General features: G+C 36.9%; 1 protein-coding gene across 2 annotated transcripts in view; it reads left to right on the plus strand.

The window, feature by feature from the left end:
• Nucleotides 1-21,299, plus strand: part of LOC149818272 (peroxisome biogenesis protein 5-like) — a 140,637-nt gene that overhangs the window by 109,122 nt on the left and 10,216 nt on the right. For both annotated transcript variants that reach the window (XM_089986037.1, XM_089986036.1), the window contains one exon: nucleotides 11,469-11,534. In XM_089986037.1, coding sequence (XP_089842163.1) covers nucleotides 11,469-11,534 — 66 coding nt within the window. The remainder of the gene's footprint in view (nucleotides 1-11,468; nucleotides 11,535-21,299) is intronic.

Raw genomic sequence — 21,299 nt, forward strand, 5'->3', positions numbered from 1 at the left:
ACGAGGCACCATTCAACTTCCATATGTTCCTACCGAATATCAGTTGGCGGACTTCTTCACCAAAGCTTTGCCTTCGCCTCGCTTCTACTTCCTCCTCAGCAAACTCTCGGTGATCTCACCATGTGTTTGAGGGGGGGTGTTAAAATATGATGTATATTTATATATATATCTATATACATAGATTACGACACATACACATATATATGATATATATATGTCTATGTGTCTATCTATATATATAAATATATATATATTTATTTTGTAAAACCCGATAGGGTTATTTCTGTCATTTCACCCTGTACATGCATATCATTGATATGCTTTTCTCTTTTTCTTTTTCCTTTATTCATTTTCCTTTTTTTCCTTTTTTCTTTTTTTTGTTTTTTATTCACTTGAGAGGGGTCCACATAGAGTCGTTGGAGGGGCTCCAACGACTCTATGGGAGCCCCTCCTTGGGTCCCTTGCTGTGTATAAATAAGGGGCACAGCCCCATGTATTTCTTAAGCTTCTTTTGAAGCATTCTATGAAGTGAGATATATTTTTTATCTTCTTTTTGTGCTTGACCACTTTTGTGGTTTATTTTGCCCTTTAGTGGCATCTTGTGTATGTGCGTGCTTCCGTGCTTTCGCTTGGAGACGTTGCTCTTTTCATTTGGCACTTCATTACATTCTTTCCTCAAACTTTCTTAGTCAACTCGTGTCTGAAAACTCAACAATTCCAATTTTCTAACTTGGAAGCGACAAATCATTCCATTCATAAGAAGTCAGGACCTTTCTGGACATCTGGATGACTCTGTTTCTATTCCTCTAGAGTTCGTATCACAAGAAGCAAAGAATGGTGAGGGAGATCCTTCTATTACCTATGTCAGAAATCCAGAATCTGTATCCTGGATAAAGAGAGATCAAGCGCTGGTTGCCTACATCACTTCTACATTATCACAGGAAGTGCTTGTGGCAATTCCAGATGACTGCTCTGCAATGCAATTATGGCATCGATTGGTTCAGACATATTCTCAAGTTTCTCAGGCCAGAATATTATTTTTGAAGAAAGAATTTCAAATGTTAAGAAAGGACTCCATGGCCATCATGGAGTACTTGAACAAAATAAAGACCATTACAGATCAGCTGGCCATCGTGGGATGTGCAGTTAGTGACAAAGATATGGTGCAATAGACTTTGAGTGGGCTGGGATCGGATTATCATATGATGGTTATGTTAGAAAGTGACTTGGAATACATTGGGTTCAATAATGAACCCATACTTATGCACGTGAAGTGCAAATATACCCATTAAAGGGAAACAACATAAGCACATAATGTGCTAACACATAAAACCCATAAAAAGGGAAAAATATGACATAAAGTCATAAGTTGCATATCATTGAAGAATAATGGAGAAGGGGTAAAAAACCCCATTACAATGGAGCATAAGCTCCCTCAAGGATACTAAAATACAAAGGGGAGAGCCCCTATTTATAAGCATAAGAAGGAGCCACAAAGGGGGCTCCCAAGAGAGTCGTTGGGAGCCCCCAACGGTCACATATGTGACCGTTGGAGGCTCCCCAACGACTCTTTGGGGAGCCTCCCTATGTGGCGCAAAAGCCAAAAAATAAAAAAGGGAAAAAGAAGAAAAATAAATAAGAAAAATAAAAATAAAAATAAAAATAAAAATTACAAGCATTATTCCAAAATGGAATATGCGTAAAACAGGAATTTACAGAAATACCCTTTTGGGTGAAATAAGTATATATATTTATATTCATATATATATATATATAGATATATATATACATATATATATATATATGTAGATATATCTATATATATATGAATATAAATATATACGAGATTACAAATGTCGATAATACACATATTTTAACATCCCCCCTCAAACTTTGCGGGAAAAAACCCGAAAGTTTGGAAAAACGTTTCTTCAAAACAGAGGGAAGTCTTGAAACAAAGTCCAATTCTTCAAAAAATCTTTAAGGAAAAAACTCCATCTTCATGACAGTTGAGCTAGGTCTTCAAATCCAATTCACCATCGATCGAATCCATGATGTACCTAATGTTCCACATCTTAGCGATCCTGTAGAAAAACAACAAAGAAACAAGTAAAACATATCTTTGCACTTTTACTCAAATGGAACATTTCTAACTAGCATAATTATGGATGACACATGTTAGAAGTTATGCAAATTATGTAGAAATGACACCAAAGTTTCAAAATCATACATCATGTTAAAACAAACTAAGCGGAAGCAAATTATGCAGAAATAAATTGTAAGAATGCATAATGCATTCATAAGGTCCAATATTGGACAAATATAACCCCATAATGGGGAATAACAAACTGGTCCACTAAGGGACACCACAATAAGCCTACGAAGAGGCATGATATACAAAAACATTATTGCATGAGGGCCCAAAAAGGCCATAAAGAGCATATGCATATACTTATCATGAAATGAATTAATACTCAAAGAACTCATTAATGAACATGCTTCAAACATGTAATGAAGTGCCAAACAAGAGAAACAAAGTCTCCAAGCATACTTTAGGCAAAATAAACCCAAGAGTTCACAAGGTTTTAAAATCATTTATGAAAGACATACTTAATACACATTTTGCATATAAGGATGGCAAAAACCATAAGCACTTAATATATAGATTAAATGCTAAGAAATCAACTTGACATGCTTATCAAAAATATGATTTGCTTGAAAAACACAAGTCATGAATGAAATTTTGCAAATTTCAACAATAGTTTATCCATTACAAACATCTTCCTCATTAGTCCTCCAAAACCCATAAATCAAGTGTATAAGCTACTAGATCAAGAATATAAAGCCATTAAAGGCCAAAGACACACACAAAGGTGTGTAAAAGAACCTCTTGTCTACATATAATAATACTTGAAATAAGTGTATTAAGCCAACCATGGGCTAAAACATAATACATCTCTTGTCTACATATGATAGCACTTGAAATGAGTGAAATAAGCCAACCATGGGCATACATCTTAAGCGACTAGAACAAGGACACAAACGCCAACATAGGCTAAAAATCACACACCATGGTGTGAATCAACGTGCCTTGTCTACATATAAAAACACTCAAGATAAGTGTGTTCAGCTACTAGACCAAGAGAGCAAAAGCCAACAAAGGGCTAAAAACACACGAAGGTGTAATAAAATTCTTGTCTACATATGATGACACTTAGATAATGGGCATAAAAGGAAAAGACTTTTGAGGCAATAAACTTGTAATGAAAATAAACCTCGAATAAAACAATACTCCTTTTAAAATGAATTCTCATAACAATAACATGCATGTAAAAAAATATCTTCAACAAGATACTATAATTGATAAAATAAAATTCTTGAGAACAAATGTGTGAACATACACACACCAAGAACACTTAGAATACTTGTGCAAAATCACAAGAACACAAAATCATAAATGTGCAAATGCACTCATAAGATTCATAAACAAGAAAAGGTTGGGCAATAATCCCAAAACCCTTGATTTAATATACCTTAAAACTTTTAAGGTTTTAAAAACACCATATGTCCATCACATTTACATAGAAGCATCCATAATATCAATGGCCACAAGAGAAAAAATGAGTGACACACTCATAATTAGATATCATACAACAAATCATTTTAGAGTCCCAAGGTGCCCATAACTCACCTCAACAACCATCTATAATATGGAAGGTGGACAAATTAAAATGATATAACACGAGGTGCCCATAACTCACCTCAACAAACATCTCTAATATAATAATAAGGCCAAATAGAAGATGCATTAAATAACATGTGATGGACAAATATAAATGCCACAAAAAGGCAATAAACACTTAAGGAATAAAGAAAAGAGGACCGATTAAAAAATTGAATCAAAAGGTCCAATAATCATCAATAATGTGCTTTATAACAACAATTTTGCATAAACACAAATTATGCTTAATCTTCAAACAAGTCATTTATACGAAAAAGGACTTATTAAGCAATAAACACAACATAAAGAATTCATCAAGACAATCAAGCTTTTAATCAAAGAAATTATAAGAACCGTAATGGTTCACAAAGAAGGCTTTATGAAAGATGTGCACGAAGGCACTCATACAATACTTGAACAAATACACACCAAGGTGTAAACAAACATGCACTAAGGCATGTATTTCATAAAAAAGAGGGAATGCATACAAGCGCAAATATTTGAGAAACAAATGTGCACAAAACACAAAAATACACAAAAGTGAGCAAGTATGCACTTTATAAAAAGAGCAATGCTTGAAATTCTCAAAATTTAACAATTGCAATTGAGGACAAAGAAAACCATATTATGGTCAATGTAGGCATTTTTAAAAGATATTATTAAGAGGTTTCGAAACCTTATGAAAAATACAAACCAACAAGTTTATAAAGATGAAAAATGAAATCATTTATACCAAAAGGATGCAAAAGATGAACTATGCACTCTATGTAGTGTGAGAAATTCCTTTTAAAAAATCTTTCCTAATGGTTTATCATAAACAATTTTTCAAAAAAGAAACATTGAAAAAATTTTAGGAGTTCTTATAAGTTATCATTAACAAGAACTACTTTAGGATTCAACAAAGATTTTTAGATGTGAGAGGTTTTTCATATAAGGATTATATCAAATTTTTCAAAAAATGCACTAAAATTTATAATCAAAAGAGGAACTCAAATTAAGTATGGGTTCATATGAGAGTTAAGAAATTTTAAGCAAAGATCATTACTTTAGCAAGAAATCATATATATATAATTTTAAAAATTAACTTATAGGTCAATCATGAAATAGTTATGTAAGAATTATAAATCTCACATAATTGAAGGTAATTTTTAAAAAAAACATAAATTGCTATTATATGCGATGAGTAGTTCGATAAACACAAATTATATATTTGAACAACAAACGAGTTCACCAAATTTGAGGGAGATAATTTTAAAATATACGAGCACACGAAATGTGAAAAGACATAATTCAACTATCATAACCATTAAACGAACAAACTATATGCAAGAAACATATTTTCAAATGCATAATATTTTAAGAAAAGGGATACATACCGAATAACTTCAAAGAAAAAAGGAAGAGCAATGAATACTTCACCATTTCTTGAGCGACACGCTTTCCGTTGCACCAAAGGACAACCCCATCGTGACCTCGCTCTGATACCATGTTAGAAAGTGACTTGGAATACATTGGGTTCAATAATGAACCCATACTTATGCACGTGAAGTGCAAATATACCCATTAAAGGGAAACAACATAAGCACATAATGTGCTAACACATAAAACCCATAAAAAGGGAAAAATATGACATAAAGTCATAAGTTGCATATCATTGAAGAATAATGGAGAAGGGGTAAAAAACCCCATTACAATGGAGCATAAGCTCCCTCAAGGATACTAAAATACAAAGGGGAGAGCCCCTATTTATAAGCATAAGAAGGAGCCACAAAGGGGGCTCCCAAGAGAGTCGTTGGGAGCCCCCAACGGTCACATATGTGACCGTTGGAGGCTCCCCAACGACTCTTTGGGGAGCCTCCCTATGTGGCGCAAAAGCCAAAAAATAAAAAGGGAAAAAGAAGAAAAATAAATAAGAAAAATAAAAATAAAAATAAAAATAAAAATAAAAATTACAAGCATTATTCCAAAATGGAATATGCGTAAAACAGGAATTTACAGAAATACCCTTTTGGGTGAAATAAAGTATATATATTTATATTCATATATATATATAGATATATATATACATATATATATATGAATATAAATATATACGAGATTACAAATGTCGATAATACACATATTTTAACAGGTTACTTCCTTATTGTGTTTGCCAGAGTTACCTGCTTTTGAAGATCTTCGTGCCAAACTTTTGCAGTATGAGATGACCCTAAAGGGATTTTCTGAAGATACTCATTCTCAAGGTGGAGCACACACTGCTCTTGCCACAGGAGTTGCATATCGGCGAGGACGTGGTATATATGATTTTCGAGATAGAGGGAGTCAAGAAAGAAATGGACAAGGAAGTCGTGAAATATTACCTACACCTAATATTCATCCCAGTGGGCAAAGACAAAGACCAATACCGACCTGTTTTCTATGCAATAAAAGGGGGCATATCAAAGCAAATTGTTGGTTCAATCCTCAAAATAAAGGTAAACGACCAGAGACAAGCAAGGGGCCAGATAAATTGAAGAACAATGATGAAGTGAAGGAGTTGTTACTCTCTGCTTTAGCTGAAGTGAACTTAAAGCAAAATGATCAGGGCACTTGGTATGTTGATTCTGGTGCAGCCACTCATGTCACTGGTGATGTTGGTAAGCTCCTAACTTGTGTTCCCTATGCTGGTAAAAATAGTATAGTCACTGGAGATGGGTCTCACCATTGTATTTCCCACATTGGAAACTCTGTCATACCTATGTCTACTTCTTCCCTTGTTCTTTCAAATGTCATTTATGCTCCGAATATCAAGAAAAATATTGTTTTTGTCTCTAAGCTTGTTGATGACATCAATGCCTTAGTTGAGTTTACTCCTTTTTCTGTTCGTGTCAAGGATCTCCACACGAGGGAAACGTTCGCTGAAGGAAAGCGACAAGGGAATATGTACGTGTTTCAAGAGAATCCTTCCACTTCGAAGCTCACATCATCATCTTCTTCAGCTTCTAAAAATGTTTTAGCCTTTCTGAGTGTAATAAGCCAAATCTTTGGCATGGTCGTTTGGGTCATTGTAGTAGTCGTTTTATTGAAAAGCTTGTTTCTAGCAGTCTTATTCCCAAGTCAAGTCTAAATTTAAATGTTGATGATAAGAAATGTTCTAGTTGTCTTCAATGTAAGAGTCATGTCCTTCCATTTCATTCTATTAATAAAAGAGCTTCAAAGCCTTTTGAAATTATTTGTTCTGATGTTTGGGGTCCGACTCCAGTTCCCTCCATGTCTGGCATCAGGTATTACCTCATTTTTGTTGATAGCTATTCTCGGTATACATGGATCTTCTTTATGAAATATAAGTCTGAAACATTTAAGTTATTTCAGAATTTTCATTCCTTTGTTCAAAATCAATTCTCTGATAATATCTTTTGTTTTCAATGTGATGGAGGGGGTGAATTCTCCTCAAATGACTTTACTAAATTTCTCCAGACAAACGAAATACGTAGGCAGGTGTCTTGTCCTCATACACCTCAACAGAATGGGATTGCTGAACGCAAGCATCGCCATATTGTTGAGAGTGCCATGAGTATGATGCATGATAGTAATCTTCCAGTTACCTTCTGGGCAGAGGCCTTTCATTCAGCCGTTCATATCATAAATCGATTGCCCATGAATATCTCGGAAAACAAATCACCCTACCTTTCCTTACATGGTGTTCATCCAAATTATCATGATTTGCGAGTATTCGGGTGTGTATGTTATGTTCATGTTGACAGTTCAATGCGACATAAGTTTCAGGATAAGGCCTTGAAGTGCAGATTCGTGGGATATGCTGATGATTATAAAGGGTACAGATGCTATGATCCCGTGGGCAAGCGTATCAAAATATTCAGGAATGTTGTATTTGATGAATTGAATTTTGATCACAAGGTTGACAACCTTCCTGAAATTGAAGTTTATCACCCCTGGTTGAACTCTGACCTCTTCTCTAGTGTTAATGATGTTTGTCCTTCAGAATGTAATAAAAGAAATAAGAGAAACATGTCTGATGATGTACAGACGACTCAGGAAAGTGTCATTTCCGATCCACTCTTGCCTCCCGAAAGGTATAAAGGCATTGTTTACTCTCGACGTGAGAAGGGGATTCTTCCTAATTCTAATCAAGAGATGAATTCTTCTTCTCCTCCCAGAAGATCCACTCGACCCCGACATCCTATTGATAGATGGGTAAGTTATGAGAATTTCACTATGGATTTTCAACTCTTCTTAACCTCTTTAGGTAAGGAAGATCAACCCACGACTTTCTATCAAGCAACAAATTCTAAGCGATGGATTGAAGCTATGAATGAAGAAATGGAGGCTCTTCATGAATGTTGCACTTGGGAGATTGTTCCCAGACCACATGATCGAAATGTAGTTGGGTCCAAGTGGGTGTACAAACTAAAGTATAAGCCGAATGGTACTATTGAGCGATATAAGGCTAGGCTAGTTGCCAAGGGATTCACCCATGAGCAAGGACAAGATTACGATGAGACCTTCAGCCCGGTTGTGAAAATGGGTACTATTCGAATCATACTATCATTGGCTATTGAACATCAGTGGATTATCAGTCAACTGGATGTAAAAAATGCATTTTTACATGGAACTTTAAAGGAAGAAGTGTACATGGAACAACCCACTGGGTATGCAGAAGGGAACTCCAGAGAATATGTGTCGATTAAAGAGAGCTATATATGGTTTGAAGCAAGCCTCTCGATCTTGGTTTGACAGTTTTTCTCTTGAAATAGAGAAATATGGTTTTAGTCGTTCGCTTCTTGATCATTCACTTTTCATATTCAAATGTAACGACACAATTACCTTATTATTGATATATGTAGATGACATAATCATTACAGGTAGCTCTGCTGAACACATTGAGCAGGTCAAAGAACTCCTGAACCACAGGTTCAAGATCAAAGACCTTGGTAAACTGCGATATTTCCTTGGAGTAGAAGTTGACAGAACTATTGAAGGCATGACACTTACCCAACATAAGTATACCATTGATGTTCTCAGCAAAGCAGGTATGAAAGATTGCAAGCCTCTAAGCACACCCAGTGTACTTCATCAGAAACTCAGTTCTAAAGATGGCGATTTGTATGAGGATCCTACAGGATATCTCAGGATAGTGGGGATGCTTCAATATCTCACTTTTACTCGCCCTGATATTGTCTATTCAGTCAATCAGGTATCTCAGTTTATGCATGAACCGCGTATTGGACATATGAAATCTGTTAAACGCATTCTTCGATATTTGAAGAGAACTATTGGAGATGGTCTTTTGTACAGAAAGAGTATGAATGAACATAATATGCATGAACTTGTTTACACAGATGCAGACTGGGCAGGAGATCCAGATGAGCGTAGATCAGTGTCAGGATACTGTATTTTTGTTGGCCTAAATCTTGTATCTTGGAGCAGTAGAAAACAAAGGGCTATTGCCAGATCAAGCACATAAGCTGAATACAGATCAATGGCAGCTGCTACAGCTGAAGTAACATGGATTAGACATTTGTTGACAAAAGTAGGAGAATCAATATCTAAATGTATTCTCCTATGTGACAATCAAAGTGCCATCAACATGTCATTCAATCCTATCTACCACAGTCGTGCCAAGCATATTGAAATTGATCAACATTTTGTAAGACAAAAAGTCGAAGAGAAGGAAATTGAACCAGAATTTGTTCGGACTACTGATCAAGTTGCTGACTTGTTTACCAAAGGACTTATCAAGGACCGATTCTGGATGTTGAAAGGCAAGTTGTTCATGGTTCAAAACCATGTACAACTTGAGGGAGGATGAAAAGGAGTGTGTACACACGACTGGGTTTGGATCTTATCCAAACCCAATCTGAGTTCATCCAACTAGCACTCTAATTAGCACATGTTCATTAAAGTCACTAATGGCATTTTGTAATTTACATTTCTTGTATGATGGGTATTTTCGTACCCTAGTAATTGTAACATCATGTATTTATAGTGAAGCCCAATACCACAGTCGTGTGATTCATTTTGGGGAAAATCCTGCAGCTTTCTCTTCTCTCTCTCTCCCATTCGGCTGCTCTTGTGTATGAAACAGAGAACCACGATTTCTATCAGATCTTGATGGAGAGGGATGTGTTCAGCATTTTTTTTCATCTTTTCTCATTCTTTATCTAGTGCAGCTGCAGGTAGTGCTGGAACAACCATGCAAGTTTTCCAGCGTGCGTATCATAGATGCCGACGTGAATCAGTGTATATAATATATCTATACATATATACAGGGAGAGAGAGTAGCTCCTAAACAGTCTTATCTCATCTCCTAGACCATCTTAAATGGCTTCAAAGGGACAATGTTTTGGGTGTTTGCTTAATCCAAACTCATAGACGCATTCTCTATAGCTTACTTAGTATTAGATTACACATTTTTCATGTTTGGATGCACATTTAGAGAGATAAAAAATCAATGGCTTATATTGCACCAAAACTCGGTGAAATAGAAATCGAGGTTTCTCATCGAATCAATTCGATCCAAAGCATGGTTTTTAGTTAACGAGCATTGATGAACACATCCACAGGTTAAGATTAAGCAAAAAATGTGCAACTATGTATTTCAGAAGCATTTAGGATGCCTGGTTCTCAATATTTTCATTCTCTCCATCATCAAACCCTCATGAATTCAATGAGTTTGCTGCCTGCACATGGTTGATACATATGCAGGAGTGAGACGGAATCCAAGGTGGAAATGTGAATACCCAGCCAACGTGGCAACGCTCAGGAATGCTGTGAGCTGATAAGCCTTCCCACTAGGGCTGGTAAACAAACCAATCAGCTCATGATGGCTCGGTTCGGCTTGTCACGAACTCATTCATGATTGATTTGTATAGCTGCCGAGCCGAGCCATGAGCAGTTCGTTTAGCTTAAACAAGTTGAGCGTGAACATAGAATGTTTGGCTTGGCTCAGCTCGGGAGAGCTCGTATTGATAAAAAAATTATAATTTTTGTGTATAATATATATTTTAAGTGTAATATTTAAAAAGAAGGATGCATAAAATATATATACAAAGAGAAGGATGCAATAGAGAATATATACATAAAATATGAATTCTTAAATGTAATATATAAAAAATATATATTTTTAAGTGTAATATATAAAAAATATATATTTCATGTATAAATAACATGGAATGTTTATTAGACGAGCTAGCTCGTGTTTGGCTCCTCTCATTCAGGGATGAGCTGAGCTTGGGCTCGGCTAAACATGTACATGAGCCGAGTCATGAGTTCAATCCACTGGTAAACAAGCCAAGCCCAAACATGCCCTGTTCAGTTTGTTGGGCTCGTTTACCAGCCCTACTTCCTACTGCAGGATTGACCTTCTATATAATATGATATAAGAAAGATTCAATATAGATGGACTCATGGAAGCAGACCTTTTCTTTATTTGGACCAAAAAGAATTCAATGTCTGATTGAATCTTCTTGTTCCTCGATATTTTGGTCAGTGTTTTCTGTGTTTAGTTGGCAAAAGATCTTATACTCATTGCAATGGTTGATCTTAAAAGCAGATCTTTTAATTGGTTTGCTATGTTGAGCCAATTTTATCGTAAATCAACTTTGCTTTTTAGGTGTCCAAACTTCCAAACTGTTGAATTGGGTCTTCCAAATCATCCTTATTCATGAACATTTCTTTTTTGCGAATTTATTTTATATTATAGTTTGTATAGCTATCTAATTCCTTTTTTCCTTTTCTGTCCATGCAGGCATTAGATTTGAAGCCCAACTATGTTCGTGCATGGGCAAATATGGGCATTAGTTTTGCCAATCAGGTTTGCTGCTTTTACATAGTTATGCAAATATTGTTGAAATTGCAAGAGACATGATATGTAAGAAAAATGCATAGCACATTTTGTTTCAGTTTTTTTTTTGGTGACGAAGGAACCCTCACCAAGAACCGGGTCACTAATGGGCCCTCCTCCCTGCATGGTAAAACTCCGGGTTGGGGACATGTCCACCCAGCCTTACGTGCCCCAACCGTGTAAAAGCAACAGCAGCCCCATGTGACAGCGCGGTTCCTTATTGGTTACCAAAAACTACTGTCTAGATCAAAATTACAAAAGCAGATGATAGGATCCACTCATAAGAAATGTTCCTTATTGTTTACGCTTCCCTACAGTTTACACTATCTTTCTACCTTTTTGTATGTTAAATACTAGCAGCTTCTCACCATTAAAATTGGACTTGCAAAAATTTGTATTAGTCAATCCATCCACCCCTTATTGCAGGAAATCTGAACCTTTGGTCTGTTAGTTTTTCACCTGTATAGAGAAAAGAGAAAAAGGGAGAGAGAGAGAGACAGACAGAGAAGGAACCAAAAAAAACTTTGGCTGTCACGATTTTCCTTTTCATATCTAAAATCGTGACCTAAACAACAACAACAAACAACAACAACAACAACTACGCCTTCATCCCAAAACAATTGGGGTCGGCGATATGAACCAACAAAGAAAATCATTCTGGGTCTTCCACGTGAATCCTTCTCCTCCATTCATTTCTATCCAATGCCATGTCCTCGGTGAGGTTCAAAGCATTCATATCCTTTCCTATCACCTCCATCCATGTCTTCCTAGGCCTACCCCGACCTCTTTTAACTAATATATTTTCCCATTTCTCCATCCATCTAACTGGAGCATCATTAGGCCTTCGTCGAATATGTCCAAACCACCGTAAACGATTCTCTCTCATCTTATTTTCAATGGGTGCAACGCCTACCTTCTTACGTATCTCCTCGTTCCGAATCTTATCTTTTATTGTATTTCCACACATCCATCTCAGCATACGCATCTCAGCTACACTCATTTTTTGAATATGATGTCTCTTGGCAGCCCAACATTCCGTACCATATAGTAAAGCAGGCCTAATAGTCGTCCTATAAAACTTTCCCTTCAACCGCAATGGCATTCTACGATCGCACAACACTCCAGTTGCACTCTTCCATTTCATCCACCCAACCTTTATCCTATGATTTACATCTCCATCAATTTCTCCATACTTTTGAATGATAGATCCCAAATATTTGAAAGAATCATCCACCGGTATTTCTTGCTCACCAAGCTTCACTACTCTCCCATCTCTATTTCGTTGCTTACTAAATCGACATTCCATGTATTCTGTCTTACTCTTTCTCAACTTAAAACCTCTTGCTTCTAATGTCTGTCTCCATAATTCTAACTTAGCATTAACCCCAACTCTAGACTCATCAATCAAAACAATATCATCATCAAACAACATACACCACGGCACATTTTCTTGAATTGATCTCGTAAGCTCATCCATCACTATAGCAAATAGGAAAGGGCTTAAAGCAGATCCTTGATGTAACCCAACCGTTATAGGAAAATTGGTTGTCACCCCTCCACAAGTGCGGACATTGGTTACTACTCCTTCATACATATATTTAATTATACTAATGTACTTGAGAGAAACACCTTTCTTCATCATTGTCCACCAGAGGTACTCTATCGTAAGCCTTCTCCAAATCAATAAAAACCATATGCAAATCTTTGTTCCTCTCTCTATTTCTCTCAATAAGTTGTCTAAGAAGATGTATAGCTTCCATAGTAGATCTTCCAGGCATAAAACCAAATTGATTCTCCGATATCATAACAACCTTCCTCAACCTAGACTCAATCACCCTCTCCTAAAGTTTCATAGTATGACTCATGAGTTTTATACCACGATAGTTTGTGCAATCTTGTATATCACCCTTATTCTTATATAGAGGCACCAAAGTACTCTTCCTCCACTCATTAGGCATCTTATTTGTCCGCCAAATCTTGTTAAAAAGATTTGTCAACCATTCTAAACCTTTCTCTCCCAAGCATTTCCAAGCCTCGATAGATATACCATCTGGGCCAACAGCCCTTCTTGATTTCATTTTCTTCAAAGCCTCTGCACACAATCCATGACCTAAACAGTGCTTTTATAATGTTACAACACAAAAATATGGATCCGGGTCTGGTGTATCCAGACCCGGCAGTCTAGGTGTGTTACATTACAAGGTTGTACACAATCCATGGATCGACGTGGGTCGGGTCGGATCCTTTTTCACCCCCCCCCTCAAGTTGATCATGGTTTTGAACCATGAACAACTTGCCTTTAAACATCCAAAAATGATCCTTTGTTAACCCTTTGGTAAATAGGTCAGCAACTTGTCTTTCAATATTGAGGAACTCAGGCTCAATCTCTTTTTCTTCAATCTTCTGTCTCACAAAGTGTTGGTCGATCTCAATGTGCTTAGCACGACTGTGATGTACTGGATTGAATGACATGTTGATAGCACTTTGGTTGTCACATAGCAAGGTAGTGTGGGAGATATTTTCTCCTACTTCAGTTAGTAGATGCCTGATCCATGTGGCTTCGGCAGTAGCAGTAGTCATAGATCTATACTCAGCCTCAGTGCTTGATCTAGCAATGGCCTTTTGTTTTCTACTGCTCCAAGAGACTAAATTTTTTCCAATGAAGACACAATATCCTGATGTAGAGCTTCGTTCATCCGGATCTCCTGCCCAGTATGCATCACAATATACAGTGAGTCCGTGCTCATCTTTGCCATATGACTATGGTGAATATATCAATCCATCCCCAATAGTCCCTTTCAGATATCTAAGGTTCCTCTTGACCGCTTCCATATGTCTAGTACGTGGTGCATGCATAAATTGAGACACTTGATTGACTGAATAAACAATATCTGGTCTAGTGAATGTGAGATACTGTAACATTCCTATTATGCTTCGATACCCGGTGGGGTCATCACATAGATCTTCATCATGAACGCTAAGTTTTTTATGAAGCACACTTGGAGTTCCCAGAGGTTTGCAGTCTTTCATGCCTGCCTTGCTGAGAACGTCTACAGTGTACTTGTGCTGAGTGAGTGTCAAGCCATGAGCATGGTTATCAACTTCTACACCAAGAAAATAACGTAGAACTCCAAGATCTTTCATTTTGAACCTCTGACTTAGTAAGTCTTTTACTTCTTGGATGTGGGTCGCAGAGTTTCCTGTGATGACAATATCATCGACATAAATTAATAACAGAGTGCTCATAATCTGACTTCTAAAAATAAATAATGAGTGGTCCAGCATGGAACGAGAAAATCCATGTTTCTGAATCTCTAGCGAAAAGCTATCAAACCATGAGCGAGATGCTTGCTTCAGACCATAGATAGCTCTTTTTAACCTGCACACATGAGTTTTACAATTTTGTTCTTGATATTCAGGAGGTTGCTCCATATATACTTCCTCCTTCAAGTCCCCATGCAAGAATGCATTTTTCACATCAAGTTGACTCAATTTTCATCCATGTTCATCAGCGAGGGAAATAATAATTTGAATTGTTCCCATTCTTACAACTGGACTGAAGGTCTCATCATAGTCTTGCCCTGCTTCTTGAGTGAATCCTTTGGCCACAAGCCTTGCCTTGTATCGTTCAATGGTTCCACCTGGCTTGTACTTTATTTTGTAGACCCATTTACATCCGACAACATTTTTGTCAGGTGGTCTGGGAACAACTTCCCAGGTTCCACATTCATGCAAGGCTTGCATTTCATCATTTATGGCTTCTACCCACTTGGTAGAAGTGGCTGCCTGGTAGTACATGATGGGCTCATCTTCCTTATTGAGAGCAGTTAAGAAGAGTTGAAGATTCAAGGAGAAGTTGTTATAGCTAACCCACCTGTCAATGGGATGTCGTATGCGGTTTGATTTTCTGACCTCAAGAGTATGAGAAGGAGTTGGATTGCCGACTGAGACATGATCTGAATGGCTTGATGCTGTCGGTCTCTGTCTAGAATAGACAATGCTTTTGTATCTGCCCGGTACTTCTTCTGCATTCTGTGGTCTCGACGTCCCAGTGTTCTTAAACATCTCTTCTTCTTGCTGCACGCAATCTAAGAAACATGCTTCATTGGAGTCAGCAAAAAGTTCTGAACTCAACCAAGGATAGTAAACTTCAGTTGGCATATTCGTTGTATCCGCTCCGTCATCAAAATTTTGTTCATCAAAGACAACATTTCTTAAGATTCTGATACGTTTGTTGGTGGAATCATAACACCTATATCCTTTGTAATCATCTGCATATCTCGCAAACCTACATTTCTGGGCCTTGTCCTGAAACTTGTTCCTCAGAGACTGATCAATATGCACATAGCAAACACAATCAAAGACACGCAAATCATGATAACTAGGATGAGCTCAAAAAGACAGTGATAAGGAGACTTATTTTCCAGAACAACCATGGGCAGTCTATTTATCACATGCACGACAGAATGAAAGGCTTCTGTCCACAGGTTCATAGGAAGATTACTGTCATGAAGCATACTCATGGCACTTTCAACGATATGTCTATGTTTTCGTTCAGCAATCCTATTTTGTTGAGGAGTGTGAGGGCAGGACACCCTTCTTCCTATTCCGTTATTTCAAAGAAAAGAAATAAAATTACGGGATTAGAATTCCCCACCTCCATCACATTGGAAAAATCGAATGGACTCAAAAAATTGATTTTTGACCAAGGAAAGAAAATTTTGAAACAAAGAGAAGACTTTCGATTTATTCTTTATGAAATATATCCAAGTGTATCGAGAATAACTATCAACAAAGATTAGATACTATCTGCTCCCAGATCTAGAGACAATTGGGGCGGGTCCCCATACATCAGAATAAATAATCTCAAAAGGTTTTGAAGCTCTCTTATTAATGGAATGGAAAGGCAATACATGACTCTTGCATGAAAGACAACTGGAACACTTATGACTGCTCTCATTCCCATTGAGACTTTCTTTTGGAATGAGATTATTAGAGACAAGTTTCTCAATAAAATGACTCCCACAATGTCCTAACCGACTATGCCATAAGAATGACTTATTACATTCAGAGATACTAAAAACACTGGCAAAAGAGGATGAACACGACTCTAATGAAGGCTTCAAATTCAGATGAGCAGGGCGGACAACATGACATGGAGCTTCTTCAAAGACATATTGCCTCGTCTTTTTCCTTTAGCGAATGTTTCTCTCGTGCGTAGGTCCTTGACTTGCACATAGAAGGGAGTAAATTCAACTGAAGCATTATTATCATCAATAAGTTTGGAGACAGAGACAATATTTTTCTTAATGTCAGGAGCATGAAGACGTCAGAAAGAGTAAGAGTGGAATGTGACATGGGAATGACAGTTTTTCCAACATGAGAAACATGATGGTGGGATCCATCTCCAGTGACAATCTTACTTTTTTTGAAATAAGGAATAGGATTAGAAATTTTACCTGCATCGCCTGTCACATGAGTCGCTGCTCCTGAGTCGACAAACCAAGTGCCTTCATCGCTCTGCTTCAATTTCAACTCTGACAAGGCAGATATCAGCAGATCATTGATCTCTCCACTGTCTCTGATATTTGTGAACTTTCTTTTCGTTTCTGTTTGTGGACCCTTTCCTTTATTCTCTGGGTTATGCCAACAATTCACCTTGATATGCCCCTTTTTGTTACAAAAGAAGCAAGTGGGGATAGATCTTGATCCCTGCGCATGAACATACATATTTGGAGTGGGAAGCAGGCCACGCCCTCCGTGTCCACTTTGCCCTTGTCCTCCTCGTCCTCTACCATAAGTCACTCCTGTGGTAAAAACTTCTTCAGAATTTGTGTGAATGTGAGTCTCTTCAGAGAATCCCTTCAAAGTCATTTCATACTGGATCAATTTGGCTCGTAACGCATCGAAGGAAGGGCAGGAAGGCACAATAGTGAAGTGACTATCATATTGTAGTCAGATCCCAATCCACTCAGAGTTTATTGCACCATGTCATTGTCGCTAACGGCACATCCTATAACTGCAAGCTGATCTATGATGGTCTTTATCTTGTTCAAATATTCCATGATGGTCATGAAATCTTTTCTTAGCAACTGAAATTCTCTTTTTAGGAAAACCATCCTTGCTTGAGAAACCTGCGAATACGTCTGAACCAGTTGCTCCCAGAGTTGTAGCGCTGTACAATTGTTGGGAATGACAACTAGAACTTCTTGAGACAGGGTTGAGGTGATGTATGCAATAACTGATTGATCTTTCATTTTTCAATTGAGAAATTCTACATTTTTAACATACACGATCGAACTCGCCCCTTGATCATCTTTCTCTTCTCTCGGGACAAATTCTGGTGGAACGGGAGTGGTTCCATCCAGGTGACCTAAGAGACCTTGACTCCTTATAAAAGGGATAATTTGTCTTTTCCAAATCAAGAAATTTGAGGTATTTTGAAATTCCACTAGAGGGGGGGTGAATAGTGAAATATGATAAAGATCGATAGAATAAAAATGAAATGCAATAAGGCACAACACATAAAACACAGAATTTATACTGGTTCGGTCAATTCTCAGACCTACATCCAGTCCCCAAGCAAACCACTTGAGCTTTTCACTATAACATCCGAGTTACCGGATAAATAGTACAACACCCTCTTCCTCAGAGGTCTTCTTCTCTCAACAGAGAAGGGGAACACCCTCTTCCACAGAGGTCTTCTTCTCTCAACAGAGAAGGGGCACACTCTCTTTCACAGAGGTCTTATTCTCTCAACAGAGAAGGACAACACCCTCTTTCTCAGAGGTCTACTTCTTTCAACAAAGAAGGAATACAGTGAATAACAGAAAGTTATAATACTTCCTATAGAACCTTAAGGATGATATGAATGCACGAATGAAGGATTCTCAGAATGTTCTGTTCTTTTCACTCAGAAGATACTCTTTGTCAAAGAGCTATTCTTGACTTTTTCTCTTTCTTTTCTTTTTATTTTTCAAGGCTCTCTTTCAAATATCGAATATGAATTTTTCTTGTTGTAAGCTCACGTCCTTTTGAAATAAGTAATTTGATTGTGTTTATATAGCCTTAGAAAAATAGTCGTTGCCTTTTTGAAATGATAGTCTTTTTGGGATGTGAGATGTCAAGTCATTTCAAAAAACATCTTTATGGATTTTCAAAAAAGTATTCTTTCCATAAAAGTAGTATTTGGGGGTACACTAGTCGTTGTAATATTTTAGGTAAGATATATTTTATGTAAAAAGTCTTTTTCTTATAATAGTACATTGAACGTTGGATGTGTAAGCAATCATGTAATTTTGTTTTTATTCTAATTAATGATTTGTAGTACTTAAGTATTTTATTTAGAAATTGTCACTTCTTTACTTAAATGAGTGTAAGTACAATAAATGCTTTGAGATCTTTATTTGTAAATAGTCATATCAAGAATTGCTTTATGATGTGCTATTTAATGTCTACAGAGAGAATGCAGACTTTAAGTAAGTCGACATTCTTGAGTGGAGATTTTATTATTGAATAAATAGTCATTTCTCAAATGCTTTTGAGGTGGCTTTTAATGCTTCCAGAAAGAATGATGACTTCAAGTAAGTCGACATTCTTGAGTGGGATTAAACTAGTTATTTCTAAAAAGATTTTTAGAGGAGATATTTAATATTTTACAAAGAGAATGATGACTTCAAGTAAGTCGACATTCTTGAGTTGTAAAAAGGTAACTAAAGTCTTTTCAAAACATATTATATTTGTTTTTCTTTGTCTAGCCGATTTTTATGTTTTGCCTTTTTCTTACACATTTGAAATCATTTCTTTTATTTCTTTTTAAGTTGTCTTATACATGATAGAAGGTACGATTATTGCTTTTTGAAATCATGAGCTAATATATCATGTCAAAATATCTTTTCTATAAAGGTTTGTAAGAAGGTACAATTATTGGTTTTCAAAAAGGTGCTTTTTGAAACTATCGTATACTTTTATGAAATATAGCTTTTTATGAATGAGTATGTAGTATGCAATACGCATGCTTCTGAAGGTTCTGTTACATATGACTCTAACGAAGAAAAAAATCTTCATCTTGAGGTAGCCGATCTCTATAGATGATCTTAAGGAATGCATGACTCATCAAGCTTTTTTCTTCAAGGAGTATGATTGCACCACGATTGTACTTGAACATGAGGTCTCCATCCTTTTTTGGGTGAGATATCCTTGCATCAAATACTCGTTAGATACATGGCAAAGCATATCCAGTCATAATATAACATTTTTCAAGAAGACATATTATCATATCATATAAAATCAAATATGACAGTGTATCATATTGTGTGTCATCAAAATATAGTTTCTCAACATTCTCCCCTTTTTTGATGATGACAAAATATGCTCCCCCTGTCAAATAGACATTATGCATAGTAATAATAATATCATAAAAATGTATAAACATATTGAAAAAAATGTAAAGTATTTTTCTCTTATTGGAGGAGACATGTTTTTCTCCCCCTTTTTCATGGACAAAAAGGAGGGGATCAGAGTAAGCAGAGTTATTACAGACCAAAATAATGAAAGTTATTACATTCCAAAAAAAAGTTTACTCCGAAGGTGAAGATGATTGATGTGTTTGGGCGTTGTGATCCTGCTGGAGGGTTTGTAAGGACAGCTGCATTGAGGGTTGATTTCGAAGTATAAGATCCTGAGTTTGCTGGACATCCATGATCGCAGAGAAGTAATCAAAGTCGGATGGAGGATCTTCTATATCAGAGCCGGTATTGGCAGGGTGCAGGGACCTTGGATTGAAGGAAGTAGCATTGAGAGTCTGTGAGGGAAAGCAGATAACTTCATTTTGAAGCGGGACTTTAAAGTATTTTAAAATGAGAGTTATCAAACACCCAAAAGGAAGACGCTGGAATTTTTGAAAGCAGGCAAAATTGTTGAAGATGAAGTTGGACCAGTTTATCGGAGTAGAGCAGGAAATTGCGCGGAGGAGGAGAGAGATTTTTCTTGGGACTAATCCCTTGCGTGGAAGCTTGGGATAGATATTGTGGAGAAGAATTTGGGCAAGCAGTTGAGCATGAGGTTGGAGATTGCTCATGTGCCAGGGAAGGTGTGTGAAGTGGGTAGAGAGAAGTATTTTTCGAAGTACCGAGCGGTCGAGTGGTACTATGTTAGTTAGATCTGTGCCGGTGAAAGGAAGGTTGAGAATGTTGCCTAGTGAGGAAGCGTCGAAGATAATCAGCTGACCTCGGACTTTGCTAGTAATGGTAGTTTGGTCATGATCAGAGGAAAGATTTGTATAGAATAGTCGGACAAGTTCAGGATAGTATGTGGCTTGGGATGAGGATCCTATTAGATGTTTAAGTTCTGGGAGAGAGCTTTCAAGATTAAATGAAGAAAAGTCTTCATAGTGAACTAGGTTACCTTCGTGAATAGGAAGTGAACAAATGTGGTGGTAATGGTGAATTAGATCTGGATACCTTAGATCGGCGGCGGTGATCTCATAGTTTGAGGAGGAAGCCATTTTTAAAGGTTTTGAGAGAGTAGGAAACTGAAAACAAAGTACTTGAAGAGAGTAAAGACTTTGGAGGATGATGGAAGTGTTCTAACGAATTGGTGAGGTATGAATCATTTCATTAAATAGAAGGAAGAAAATAATTGTGATACGAAATGAATGACATTGGAAGTGAATGATTTTTAGATTTTAGTTGAATAAGGAAATTCGTGAGTTGTAAATTAAGAGGCATGTGAATG

Source organism: Nuphar pumila, chromosome 13 (assembly GCF_984573655.1).
Source record: "Nuphar pumila chromosome 13, dmNupPumi1.hap1.1, whole genome shotgun sequence".
In the NCBI taxonomy this organism is placed as follows: Eukaryota; Viridiplantae; Streptophyta; class Magnoliopsida; order Nymphaeales; family Nymphaeaceae; genus Nuphar; species Nuphar pumila.